General features: G+C 47.5%; 1 protein-coding gene across 3 annotated transcripts in view; it reads right to left on the bottom strand.

Moving 5' to 3' along the window:
- LOC142295645 (ribonuclease H1-like) overlaps nucleotides 1–15,000 on the bottom strand; it is a 62,575-nt gene that overhangs the window by 10,373 nt on the left and 37,202 nt on the right. For all 3 annotated transcript variants that reach the window (XM_075338742.1, XM_075338741.1, XM_075338743.1), the window contains exon 6: nucleotides 4,794–4,848. In XM_075338742.1, the coding sequence (XP_075194857.1) occupies nucleotides 4,794–4,848 (55 nt within the window). The remainder of the gene's footprint in view (nucleotides 1–4,793; nucleotides 4,849–15,000) is intronic.

Below are 15,000 nucleotides of genomic sequence, written 5' to 3' on the forward strand. Positions count from 1 at the left end.
AGAAGAGAGAGAGAGAGAGACACCGGGAAAGAGAGAGAGAGAGACCGGGAAAGAGAGAGAGAGACCGGGAAAGAGAGAGAGAGAGAGACCGGAAGAGAGAGAGAGAGGACCGGGAAAGAGAGAGAGAGACCGGGAAGAGAGAGAGAGACCGGAAAGAGAGAGAGAGAGACCGGGAAAGAGAGAGAGAGACCGGAAAGAGAGAGAGACCGAGAGAGAGACCGGGAAAGAGAGAGAGAAGACCGGAAAGAGAGAGACCGGGAAAGAGAGAGAAAGAGAGAGACCGGGAAAGAGAGAGAGAGACGGAGAGAGAGAGAGAGACCGGGAAAGAGAGAGAGAGACGAGAGAGAGAGAGAGAGAGACACCGGGAAAGAGAGAGAGAGAGAGGAGAGAGAGAGAGAGAGACCGGGAGAAGAGAGGAGAGAGAGGACGGGGAAAGAGAGAAGAGAGACCGGGAAAGAAGAAGAGAGACGGAGAGGAGGGAAGAGAGAGAGAAGAGACCAGAAAGAGAGAGACGGGAAAGAGAGAAAGAGACGGGAAAGAGAGAGAAGACCGGAGAAGAGAAGAGAGAGAGAAAGAGAGACCGGAGGAGAGGAGAGAGAGAGGAGAGGAGACCGGGAAAGAGAGAGAGACCGGGAAAGAGAGAGAGAGAGAGAAAGAGAGAGAGACCTGGAAAGAGAGAAAGAGAGAAAGAGAGAGAGAGAGAGACCGGGAAGAGAGAGACCGGGAAAGAGAGGGAAAGAGAGACCGGGAAAGAGAGGGAAAGACACATAATGGGGAAAAAGTGAAACGAAAAGTGTTGGGGGCAAATTGACAGCTGCCAGATTTGAACAAGGGGGACTTAAATAATGAGAGCGATGGCGCCAAAGAGTATATACCGTACAGTTGCTAAGGTGGGGCCCCGACATGAGATACCACACTCGGGGATATGAACACACACACACAAAATGCGCCACACACTACCTCGTACTTGAACACATACCACCCTCAGCACACAATTCACCATGTGAAACAATTTAATAATTATAATTTAATAATTACATTTCTATTTGTTTTGTGGTTTTTGTGTGCAGAATACATTTTTGTTAATCCACTCTATTTTGTTAATAGCAGTTATTAACACGGGTGGCTGCGCATTCTTCTGAAGTTTCTGGCTGCACTGTGGCTCCCAGCTCCATACGCTTTAATGGAGGCAGGTTTTTGGTGATTAACTGTAAAGCGCGGGGTTAAAATTTCCCCTCAAAACATAGCCTGAGACGCTCTCGGGGTCCAGTGTGAGTGTGCACGATTTTGTGGCTGTAGCTGCAACGGTGCAGATGCGAATCCCAGTCAGATAATACTCCGTTTCTTCTTGAAAACGATTGCAATCACAAATTCTTTGGTATTATTAACTTCATTTATTTTGCTTACAATGAAAAAAAAAACACAAAAGAGAATGAAACAAAAATCAAAATCATTGATCATTTCACACAAAACTCCAAAAATGGGCCAGACAAAAGTATTGGCACCCTTAGCCTAATACTTGGTTGCACATCCTTTAGCCAAAATAACTGCGAACAACCGCTTCCGGTAACCATCAATGAGTTACTTGCAATGCTCTGCTGGAATTTTACACCATTCTTCTTTGGCAAACTGCTCCAGGTCCCGGAGATTTGAAGGTGCCTTCTCCAAACTGCCATTTTGAGATCTGTCCACAGGTGTTCTATGGGATTCAGGTTTGGATACACTTTAGTAGTCTCCTTTGCTTTTTATCAAACCATTTTCTAGTGCTTTTTGAAGTGGGTTTTGGGTCATTGCCCTGCTGGAAGACCCATGACCTCTGAGGGAGACCCAGCTTTCTCACACTGGACCCTACATTATGCTGCAAAATTTGTTGCTAGTCTTCAGACTTCATAATGCCATGCACACGGTCAAGCAGTCCAGTGCCAGAGGCAAAGCAAAAGCAACCCCAAAACATCAGGGAACCTCCGCCATTTTTGACTGTAGGGACAGTGTTCTTTTCTTTGAATGCCTCTTTTTTTTTTTTTTCCTGTAAACTCTATGCTGATGGCTTTTCCCAAAAAGCTCTACTTTTGTCTCATCTGACCAGAGAACATTCTTCCAAAACGTTTTAGGCTTTCTCAGGTAAGTTTTGGCAAACTCCAGCCTGGCTTTTTTATGTCTTGGGGTAAGAAGCGGGGTCTTCCTGGGTATCCTACCATACAGTCCCTTTTCATTCAGACGCTGACGGATAGTACGGGAGGACACTGTTGTACCCTCGGACTGCAGGACAGCTTGAACTTGTTTGGATGTTAGTCGAGGTTCTTTATCCACCATCCGCACAATCTTGCGTTGAAATCTCTCGTCAATTTTTCTTTTCCTTCCACATCTAGGGAGGTTAGCCACAGTGCCATGCGCTTTAAACTTCTTGATGACACTGTGCACCGTAGACACAGGAACTTTCAGGTCTTTGGAGATGGACTTGTAGCCTTGAGATTGCTCATGCTTCCTCACAATTTGGATTCTCAAGTCCTCAGACAGTTCTTTGGTCTTCTTTCTTTTCTCCATGCTCAATGTGGTACACACAAGGACACAGGACAGAGGTTGAGTCAACTCTAATCCATGTCAACTGGCTGCAAGTGTGATTTAGTGATTGCCAACACCTGTTAGGTGCCACAGGTAAGTTACAGGTGCTGTTAATTACACAAATTAGAGAAGCATCACATGATTTTTCAAACAGTGCCAATACGTTTGTCCACCCCCCTTTTTTATGTTTGGTGTGGAATTATATCCAATTTGGCTTTATGACATTTTTTTTTCATTGAAGACAAATTATATGAAGATAATAATACCAAAGAATTTGTGATTGCAATCATTTTCAAGAAGAAACTGAGTATTATCTGACAGAATTGCAGGGGTGCCAATACTTTTGGCCAGCACTGTACATATATATTACGTATGTTTATGTATACATACAAAGTGGAACCTTGGATTAAGAGTAACTTGGCTTGAGAGCGTTTTGCGAGGACAAGCAAAGCTTGGTTTAAGAGCAATGATTTGCAATAAGAGCAAATACTCACCCGTGCACACTTCTCTTTCCGTCCTTTCACCAGGCTCTAACCCGCTCTAGAGATAACTTTCTGCTCTTACTATATCTATCCAGGTCTATCAATTTGCATTTCTAGATACAGTATAGTACTTTTCTTCTGCTATTCCTTGTACTGTAATCTAATTGCCTGGGCAGTGTTTCTACACCATATTTAGCTTAGTTCTGCCCTTATTTTGGGGAGAATAGATTTGGGGGTTGTTTTTTGTGTACAGTACTAGAATAAAAGGTTGCCATATTTATACATAATTTTTTCTCTCTATAGCATACCTCCCGCACACCAACAATTCTATTATAAGCTAACGTGCAGTTTAATTTGCTTTATACGTTTTTTTTTTTTACTGTACAGTATTTTGTATTAGTGTACTTTAGTAATTTTATATTAATACAGTACATTACATTGTATTACTGTAATAAATTTGTATAAATACAGTAAATTTTTTTGCCTGTGGAACAAATTGTCGGCATTTCAATTATTTCCAATGGGAAAATCCGCTTTGATATAAGAGTTACTTGGTTTAAGAGCGCACTCCCAGAACCAATTATGCTTACAATGGAAGGTTCCACTGTATATGCATATCAAATATAGATATAAAATATCTATTTCCATGTACTCTACCCATACATTCATAAACACAAATCCGCACACTATTACCAACCATACTATATTATATATCTCATTAGAGCAGCTCTGATCAATTGTAGGAAATCTGTCAGCAAAAGGGAAAAATAAAGAAATAAGTGCTATTTAGTTGCAGCCACAGTGGTAAGCTGCAGGTAAATACAATTTTAGGCCAGATTCTGATGTGTATGAAAATCTATCCAATTTTCATCTGTAGGTTAAACCAATAAGTCCCGCTTTTATATGTAAGTGTTAAAAAAACCCCATAAAATAATGGTTAAGACCAAAATGCAGATTCCTATAACAAGTCCAATGCACCTTTAAAAATCAAATAAGAGGCACTTTTTCTCTTTTTTAATCCAGTGTTGTATATGACAAGCGCTGATCACACACTACCGCTCTCATCTCACAACACAACAGTGATGTGAGACGAGAGCTGTAGTATGTAAGCAATACTCGTCAAATACAGCACTCTGCAATTGCCCAAATACCAGAGCAGTATGCCCTGATGCCTGGCACAGATGCAGAGTGGTGTTTTTAATGACACACAGCTCTGCTCTCCCTGCACGGTAATTACTGGCATATAGATCTCAGTGTGATCTGGTTAAGATCCCGTTACACGCTACGATATATCGGGCGATATGTCTTCGGGGGTCACGGATTCAGTGATGCACATCTGGCATCGTTTGACATATTGTAGCGTGTGACAGCTAAGAGCGACTGTTAATGAGCAAAAATACTCACCTTATCGTTGCTCGTTGACACATCGTTCATTTTCAAAATATCGGTGACATTCCTGGATGCAGGTTGTTCGTCGTTCCTGAGGCAGCACACATCGCTCCGTGTGACACCCCGGGAACGACGAACACAGCTTACCTGCATCTTGCCGGCAATGAGGAAGGAAGGAGGTGGACGGGATGTTACATCCCGCTCATTTCCTCCCCTCCGCTTCTATTGGGCGGCCGCTGTGTGACGCCGAACGCTCCTCCCCCTTCAGGAAGAGGCTGTTCGCCGACCACAGCAACGTCGTTCGGGAGGTAAGTATGTGTGACAGGGGGTTACCGACTTTGTGCGACACGGGCAACAAACCTGTATTTCAGCCCGCTGATTTGTCTGCCTTCCTTCAAGTCTTTCTGCCACATTCCTGTTTGTAGGAAATTAGAACATGATTAGGATATTACATAGAAATACATACGTGCAGATGAGAGGGGCTTTTAAAAAGCGGGACAATCCATTATCTGAAGCCATCGTAATCAACAATATGACTGCACCACTAGCTGCTTACCAGAAACCCACCCTCCTACCCTTCCCCACTTATCAACGGTTTCGTCTGAGGGAATAACTAATGGACAACCATTTCTCTGAACAACATGACTCTGCGGAGACCAAAGTATGGGACTCGGCCATGTGGAATTAACCCCTTCACAACTTTTCATGTACATATATGCCAAAAGTGGTGTTCCTGCCTTTGATGCGGGCTTGCATGCTGAGCCCACATCTTTCCCCGCACATGACACCTGATTTGATCAGCCAACATGTGCCTTTTAGAGACCAGTTATACCGCAGATATAACAGAGCAGCATTTAACCTGTGCCGGCATGGTAGCTCATCATTCCTCCTGCCCAGGCACTCACCTATGTCAAGATCGCAAGATGCCAATGGGAGGTCATGACAGCCGGGGGTCTGCTGATCACCCAATGCCTATAACTGTGATTCTCCTGTGAATGACGGGCCATGGCCAGCGTTCATGGGAAATTGTGAATTCTGCTATACATAGGATTTCTGTAACACTGCTTTGTATTAGTAGAAGCGATCAAACGATTGCACAGCAAGTACCACAAGGGGACTATTAAATACAGGAAACAAAAATCATAGGAGGCGAGCAAAATATTGTATCTACCCCAAAATATTATATATATAAAAACATCAGCGCAGAGCACAAAAAGCCACCATCACACAGCCCCAGATCTTGAAAAATGAAAAAGTTACAGGAGTTGAAAATTGGTGACAAGTGAAAAAAAAAAACTTAAAAAAAAAGCAAAAAACAAAAAAACCCAATGGTATGGAGGAAGGTTGAACTAGATCTCCTAAGGACCAAAGTCCTGGGTAAGAACTTGGTTAGCCATGTTAATCAATTTGTAAGATCAGAAAATATAGACAATAGGATAAACTTACACTGCATAGGGTTTTAGATGCTTGCATCTCAAGATCGTCCATCGAGGAATAATATGCCTGGATTTAGATCCATAATGGTGCAGAATAGCAGAGCCCTGATGAAACACATTAGAAGAACCAAATCTGTGATGAATAAAGGGGGTGGCCCACGATGGAGAAGATCCAAGGATCACATTAGGGGACACCCCCCCCCCCCAGTAAAACTGCAAAGCTAAATCAGCATAGAAAGCACCTGATTAATCCCATAATCTTTATGGATAAACAGGCAAAGCATAGGAATACTTACATATTATGGTCCCAGGAGCCCAAAGAAGTCTATGCAAAATCCATAAATCCCTAGGCCCCAAGTAAGGAGCTGGACACTCATTGAAAACGAAAGACATATACTATAGTAATCTGGCAGGTAACATCTCCTGGCATTACCAAGACGGGTTCATAATCAAGAATGATGAACCTTGCTTCTCTATCAGTGGGCTATGGTGCCGATGTCTATTACAGAGGGGGTTAGGACCCTGGATTTCATGAAAGTGGCCTGGATAAACACAGGTGACCAATATGAAGAAACACCCCTGGCCACTAAAACACCCTAATGACCGGGTCATTTTTTGCAATTCTGACCAGTGTCACTTTGACAGGTTATAACTCTGGAACGCTTCAACGGATCCTGGCGATTCTGACATTGTTTTTTCGTGACATATTGTACTTCATGTCAGTGGTAAATTTAGGCCGATATTTTTTGCGTTTATTTGTGAAAATTTAGGAAATTTGGCGAAAATTTTGAAAATTTCGCAATTTTCAAACTTTGAAAATGTATGCCCATAAATCTGTGAGATATGTCACACAAAATAGTTACTAAATAACATTTCCCACTTGTCTACTTTACACCAGCGCAATTTTCGAAACAAATTTTTTTTCCGTTAGGAAGTTAGAAGGGGTCAAAGGTCATCAGCAAATTCTCATTTTTCCAACAAAATTTACAAAATAATTTTTTTTAGGGACCACATTACATTTGAGGTGACTTTGAGAGGCCTAGGTGACAGAAAATACCCAAAAGTGACCCCATTCTAAAAACTGCACCCCTCACACTGCTCAAAACCACATCCAAGAAGTTTATTAACCCTTTAGGTGCTTCACAGGAACCAAAGCAATGGGGAAGGAAAAAATGAAAATTTTACTTTTTAACACAAAAATGTTACTTTAGCCATAAAATTTTCATTTTTACAAGGGAGAAAAGAGAAAGTGCACCCTACAATTTATTGTGCATGTTCTCCTGAGTACGCTGATACCCCATATGTGGTAAAAATCAATTGTTTGGGCGCACGGCAGAGCTCGGAAGGGAAGGAGCGCCATTTGAATTTTTGAACGCAAAATTAGCTGCACTCATTAGCGGACGCCATGTCGGGTTTGAAGACCCCCTGAGGTGCCTAACCAATGGAGCTCCCCCACAAGTGACCCCATTTTGGAAACTAGAGCCCTCAAATAATTTTTCTAGATGTTTGGTGAGCACTTTGAACCCCTGGGGGCTTCACAGAAGTTTATAGCGTTGAGCCGTGAAAAGAAACAAATTTTTTTTTACCACAAAACGGTTGCTTCAACTAGGTAGCTTTTTTTTTCACAAGGGTAACAGGAAAAAATGCACCATAAAATGTATTGTGCATTTTCTCCTGAGTACGCAGATACCTCATATGTGGTGGAAATCAAATGTTTGGACACACAGCAGTGCTCGGAAGGCAAGGAGCGCCATTTGAATTTTTGAGTGCAAAATTAGCTGCACCTGTTAGCGGACGCCATGTCGGGTTTGAAGACCCCCTGAGGTGCCTAAACAATGGAGCACCCCCACAAGTGACCCCATTTTGGAAACTAGAGCCCTCAAATAATTGTTCTAGATGTTTGGTGAGCACTTTGAACACCTGGGGGCTTCACAGATGTTTTTAGCGTTGAGCCGTGAAAAGAAAAAAAAATTTTTTTACCACAAAACTGTTGCTTCAACTAGGTAGCTTTTTTTTTCTTCACAAGGCTATCAGGAAAAAATGCACCATAAAATGTATTGTGCATTTTCTCCTGAGTACGCAGATACCTCATATGTGGTGGAAAGTAATTGTTTGGGCGCATGGCGGGGCTCAGAAGAGAAGGAGCGCCATTTGACAGCAAAATTGGTTGGAATCATTAGCGGACGCCATGTCACGTTTGGAGACCCCCTATGGTGCCTAAACAGTGGAGCTCCCCCACAAGTGACACCATTTTGGAAACTAGAGCCCTCAAATAATTTTTCTAGATGTTTGGTGAGCACTTTGAACACCTGGGGGCTTCACAGAAGTTTATAGCGTTGAGCCGTGAAAAGAAAAATTTTTTTTTTTACCACAAAACGGTTGCTTCAACCAGGTAGCTTTTTTTTTCACAAGGGTAACAGGAAAAAATGCACCATAAAACGTATTGTGCAATTTCTCCTGAGTACGCAGATACCTCATATGTGGTGGAAAGTAATTGTTTGGGCGCATGGCGGGGCTCAGAAGAGAAGGAGCGCCATTTGACTTTTCAAACGCACAGACGCAGTGCACTGATCGGCCGCTGCAGGACGCACGGTCGGATGCGATAAAAAAAAGCGTCGGGGATACGTAAAAAAAAAAAAAAGTCACGACAAAAATTGACAATGGATGCAGATACGTTATGTGCATCCCTGATCAGCGCTTGGCGGGATGCACGGACGGATGCGATACAAAAAGCGTCGCAAATACGGAAAAAAGTCACGCCAAAAATTGAGCAGGGATGCCGATCCGTTATCTGCATCCCTGATCAGCGCTTGGCAGGACGCACGGACGGATGAGGTGTAAAAATGGACAGGGGATACGGAAAAAAAAAAAAAAAAAGTTATACTCACAGTACCCAGAGGACTAGCAGGAGGATCACTGACCAGAAGAGCTGCAGAGGAACAGATGGCAGAGAGATGGACAGCTTTACAGGAGCAGCAGGCAGATCAGCAGAATGCCCAGGAAGGACCCAGCGATGGACGCAGATGTGATCAGGCCGGTGAAGACAGGTAAGAGGACGTCGGGGGAGAGCAGAGGGGGGGGGGTTGAGAGCAGAGGGGTGGGGGAGCAGAAGAGGGGGAGGGGGGAGAGCAGAAGGGGAGACCGGAGAGGGAGCTGCAGAAGCAGAATAGAGATAATGGGGGAGGCAGTCAGATCGCGGGGGGACCGGATCGGGATGTCAGGGGGGGGGGGGGGCCGGTTGGGGGGAGCAGATCGCGGGGGGGGGGGGCACGGCAGGGGCTATCACGGCAGCGCGCAGGGGCACCACGGGAGCGCGCACGGGCTGCAAAGTGAGCACAGTACTCACGTGCAGCAGCAGCAGATCGCAGATCGCAACAGGGAAGCACATTGGCAGGGGGCAGATCGCGGCAGGGAAGCACATGGCAGGGGGCAGATCACAGCAGGGAAGCACATAGCAGGGGGCAGATCACAGCAGGGAAGCACATGGCAGGGGGCAGATCACAGCAGGGAAGCACATGGCAGGGGGCAGATCACAGCAGGGAAGCACATAGCAGGGGGCAGATCGCAGCAGGGAAGCACATAGCAGGGGGCAGATCGCAGCAGGAGGCAGATCGCAGCAGGGCGGCACATCAGGGAGCATGCAGGGGCCATCACGGGAAGCGCGCAATACTCACGTGGAGCCGGAGCGGCGGTGACATCGGCGGCGGCAGCAGCGGTGGCGTGGTACCACAAGTACCAGCCACTGCACGCTGCAGACATGTTGGGGGAGGGCTCGCAGGCCAGCACAGGCCTGGGGAGGGCGGCCACCGGCAGATCAGACCGCCCCACTGCACACTGATTGGAGCGATTGCGCGTCATAGCACGATCGCTCCAATCAGTGCTGCAGGGGCTGGGGGCGACATGTTTGAGGTCCACCTATGATATGCTGCAGCAGCTGCGGCATCTCATAGCTGGATCTCACAGGATCGCACTAATTCGGGCATTATTTTTGCCGAAATTAGTGCGATCGATGTGGTTGGCGGTTCAGATTTGAACAGCCAATCACATCGATCGTCGATAGGGGGTGGCGATGCCGCCCCCCCCTGGGGTCAAGCAAAGGTCCCCTGCTGTAAGAAACAGCAGGGGACATCATTTGAAAGCCGTTGCTATGGCCACGGCAATCAAATGAAGTTTAGGCCGTAAAATTACGTCCCTGGTCGTTAAGTCACGTTAAAATAGGACGTAATTTTACGGCCCGCGGTCGTGAAGGGGTTAAATCCGAGGCTCCTAATACAGGACCTCAGTACAACCCAGAGTTGATAGAAAGAGCCACCTACCACCAGAGACAGACTGCCTAACCAGGAATTGACTATACTCCCCACCCCTACAATGAGGCATCTACACAGTGCACTTACCTGTGTTGCCTCCACACCTTGCCGTAGCGTCACCCCTTCCTTCCACCTCTTAACTACAAATACACTTTAGTGGAACAGGGAGAGCTGGTAATGCCTAGAGCCCTCCATGGAGAAAAGAGGCGTCATACCCAGGAATACTGCATCAAGGCAGATGGGTGCACCAATGTGTCGGCCTCTGACCACTTTACAGGGAGAAGGGAAGGCCTCAGCCTCATGATCCCCGAGTCCATTTGATGAAATTCCCAAGGATAAAATATCTCCACTCTAGGAACACCTCATGCTCCTGTCTCCTATAGGGGCAGGAAAAACACTGGAGGGTGGAGGTGTAATCCCTCTGTAATCCCGTCCCTGTATAAGTCAGGGAAGATTACCTCCAGGTTTGCTGTCTGGAGAGACACGATAGAAAATAGAATTCAGAATAATGTATATTTAATGAAAAAAATTTGCCTTGTGTCGACCATTTTCCAAGGCCCGGAATATTTTTATGTTGATGAATTTGAGTAAAGGCTTGTTTTTTGCACAGTGAGCTGATGTTTTTATTGCTTATAATGTTGTGTACATGACTTTTATTCCGCATTTTCACCAGTTTTCCCCTTTGGGGACGGCACGGTGGCTCAGTGGTTCAGTCTTGCAGCACAAGGGTCCTCGGTTCAAATCCCACCAAGGACAACGTCTGCAAGGAGTTGTATGTTCTCCCCGTGTTTGTGTGGGTTTCCTCCCACAATTCAAAAATATACTGGTAGGGAACTTAGATTGTGAGCCCCAATGGGGACAGTGTTGCTGCTGTATGTAAAGCGCTGTGGAATTAATAGTGCTATATAAATTAATAAATATTATTATTATTAGTAGGCTCTAGTCACTAAAATCTGCAGCATTTTCACTTTGCATGTCTGACTCCGTCTCTCTCCATAGACTTCTATAGGCAGCTAAAGGAATGATGGGGAGAGCAGTTTGAGAGACTGAATGATCAGTGTAGAAAAAAAAGGGAATTTTGTTTACTTACCGTAAATTCCTTTTCTTCTAGCTCCTATTGGGAGACCCAGACAATTGGGTGTATAGCTTCTGCCTCCGGAGGCCACACAAAGTATTACACTTTAAAAAGTGTAACCCCTCCCCTCTGCCTATACACCCTCCCGTGCATCACGGGCTCCTCAGTTTTGGTGCAAAAGCAGGAAGGAGAAAACTTATAAATTGGTCTAGGGTAAATTCAATCCGAAGGATGTTCGGAGAACTGAAGACCATGAACCATAAGAACAAATCAACATAAACAACATGTGTACACAAAAGAACAACCAGCCCGAAGGGCACAGGGGTGGGTGCTGGGTCTCCCAATAGGAGCTAGAAGAAAAGGAATTTACGGTAAGTAAACAAAATTCCCTTTTTCTTTGTCGCTCCATTGGGAGACCCAGACAATTGGGACGTCCAAGAGCAGTCCCTGGGTGGGTAAAAGAATACCTCAATAAAAGGAGCCGAAAACGGCCCCCTCTTACAGGTGGGCAACCTCCGCCTGGAGGACTCGCCTACCTAGACTGGCGTCTGCCGAAGCATAGGCATGCACTTGATAGTGCTTCGTGAAAGTGTGCAGACTAGACCACGTAGCTGCCTGACACACCTGCTGAGCCGTCGCCCGGTGCCGCAAAGCCCAGGACGCACCTACGGCTCTGGTAGAATGGGCTTTCAACCCTGAAGGAAGTGGAAGCCCAGAAGAACGGTAGGCCTCGAGAATCGGTTCCTTGATCCACCGAGCCAAAGTTGACTTGGAGGCCTGAGAGCCCTTACGCTGGCCAGCGACAAGGACAAAGAGCGCGTCTGAACGGTGCAGGGGCGCCGTGCGAGACACATAGAACCGGAGTGCTCTCACTAGATCCAAAGAGTGCAAATCCTTTTCACACTGGTGAATTGGATTAGGGCAAAAGGAAGGCAAGGAGATATCCTGATTTAGATGAAAAGGGGATACCACCTTAGGGAGAAATTCCGGGACAGGACGCAGAACCACCTTATCCTGGTGGAAAACCAGGAAGGGGGCTTTGCATGACAGCGCTGCAAGCTCAGACACTCTCCGAAGTGATGTGACTGCCACCAGGAAGGCCACCTTCTGAGAAAGACGGGAGAGAGAGACATCCCGCAGCAGCTCAAAAGGCGGCTTTTGAAGAGCCGTCAGAACCCTGTTAAGATCCCAAGGTTCCAACGGACGTTTGTAAGGTGGGACCATGTGGCAAACCCCCTGCAGGAACGTGCGGACCTGCGGAAGCCTGGCTAGACTCTTTTGAAAAAACACGGAGAGCGCTGACACTTGGCCCTTGAGAGAGCCGAGGGACAAACCCTTGTCCATTCCAGATTGTAGGAATGAAAGAAATGTGGGTAAAGCAAACGGCCATGGAGGAAAACCGTTATCAGAGCACCAGGATAAGAAGATTTGCCAAGACCTGTAATAGATTTTGGCGGACGTAGGCTTCCTGGCTTGTCTCATGGTGGCAATGACATCCTGAGATAACCCTGAAGACGCTAGGAGCCAGGACTCAATGGCCACACAGTCAGGTTGAGGGTCACAGAATTCAGATGGAAAAACGGCCCTTGTGACAGCAAGTCTGGGCGGTCTGGAAGCGCCCACGGTTGACCCACCGTGAGATGCCACAGATCCGGATACCACGACCGCCTCGGCCAGTCTGGAGCGACGAGAATGGCGCGACGGCAGTCGGACCGGATCTTGCGTATTACTCTGGGCAGCATTGCCAGAGGGGGGGGAACACATATGGCAGTCGAAACTGCGACCAATCCTGGACAAGAGCGTCCGCTGCCAGAGCTCTGTGATCCTGAGACCGTGCCATGAAGGCCGGGACCTTGTTGTTGTGTCGTGACGCCATGAGATCGACGTCCGGCGTTCCCCAGCGGCGACAGATCTCTCGAAACACGTCTGGGTGAAGAGACCATTCCCCCGCGTCCATGCCCTGACGACTGAGAAAATCTGCTTCCCAGTTTTCCACGCCCGGGATGTGAACTGTGGAGATGGTGGAGCCTGTGACTTCCACCCACTGCAGAATCCGCCCGACTTCCTGGAAGGCTTGACGACGGCGAGTGCCGCCTTGGTGGTTGATGTAGGCGACGGCAGTGGCGTTGTCCGACTGGATTCGGATCTGCCTGCCCTCCAGCCACCGATGGAAAGCCAATAGGGCTAGATATACTGCCCTTATCTCCAGAATATTGATCTGAAGGGACGATTCTATTGGAGTCCATGTTCCTTGAGCCCTGTGGTGGAGAAAAACCGCTCCCCAACCTGACAGGCTCGCGTCCGTGGTGACCATGGCCCAGGTTGGGGGGAGGAAGGATTTTCCCCGAGACAGAGATGTGGGTAGGAGCCACCACTGAAGTGATGTTTTGGTTGCAAGTGAAAGAGAGATGTTCTTGTCGAGGGAAGCCGAACTCTTGTCCCATTTGCGAAGAATGTCCCATTGGAGTGGCCGTAGATGGAATTGCACGAACGGCACTGCCTCCATAGCTGCAACCATCTTCCCCAGGAAGTGCATGAGGCGCCTTAAGGGGTGTGACTGACTCCGAAGAAGTGACTGCACCCCCGCCTGCAGAGAAAGCTGTTTGTCCCGTGGTAGCTTGACTAACGCTGGAAGGGTATGAAACTCCATCCCGAGGTAAGTCAGTGATTGGGTCGGCGTCAACTTGGATTTCGGGAAATTGATGATCCACCCGAACTGCTGGAGAGTCGCCAGAGTGACGGTAAGACTTCGTTGACACGCCATGACTTTGGTGAAGACCCGTGGGGCTGTCGCCAGGCCGAAGGGCAATGCGACGAACTGGAGGTGTTCGTCCCCGATGGCGAAACGCAGGAAACGTTGATGTTCGGGTGCGATCGGCACATGGAGATAAGCATCCTTGATGTCGATCGATGCTAGGAAGTCTCCTTGTGACATCGAGGCGATGACCGAGCGGAGAGGTTCCATCCGAAACCGTCTGGTTCTCACATGTCTGTTGAGCAGCTTGAGGTCCAGAACAGGACGGAATGACCCGTCCTTTTTTGGCACCACGAACAAGTTGGAGTAAAATCCGCGACCACGTTCCTGAAGGGGAACGGGAATCACAACTCCTTCCATCTTTAGAGCGCCACCGCCTGAAAAAGTGCGTCGGCCTGTGCGGGGGGTGGGGAGGTTCTGAAAAAACGAGCCGTAGGTCGAGAGCTGAACTCTATCCTGTAACCATGAGACAGAATGTCTCTCACCCATCGGTCTTGAACGTGTGGCCACCAGGCGTCGCCAAAGCGGGAGAGCCTGCCACCGACCGAGGATGTGGCTAGATGAGGCCGAGAGTCATGAGGAGGCCGTCTTGGAGGCAGTGCCTCCTGCGGCCTTTTGGGGGCGTGACTTGGACCGCCACGCATAGGAGTTCCTCTGGCCTTTCTCCGGCCGGTTGGACGAAGAGGATTGGGGCTTGGCGGAGGGACGAAAGGACCGAAACCTCGATTGGATTTTTCTCTGCTGAGGTCTCTTAGGTTTGGACTGGGGTAAGGAGGAGTCCTTTCCCGAGGATTCCTTAATAATCTCATCCAACCGTTCGCCAGAAAAAGGCAAACCAGTTAAGAACCTTTTGGAAGCAGAGTCTGCTTTCCATTCGCGCAGCCACATGGCCCTGCGGACTGCCACGGAGTTAGCAGATGCCACAGCCGTACGGCTAGCAGAGTCCAGGACGGCGTTCATGGCGTAGGACGAAAATGCTGATGCCTGAGAGGTC

This window comes from Anomaloglossus baeobatrachus, chromosome 3 (genome assembly GCF_048569485.1).
Source record: "Anomaloglossus baeobatrachus isolate aAnoBae1 chromosome 3, aAnoBae1.hap1, whole genome shotgun sequence".
Lineage (NCBI taxonomy): Eukaryota > Metazoa > Chordata > Amphibia > Anura > Aromobatidae > Anomaloglossus > Anomaloglossus baeobatrachus.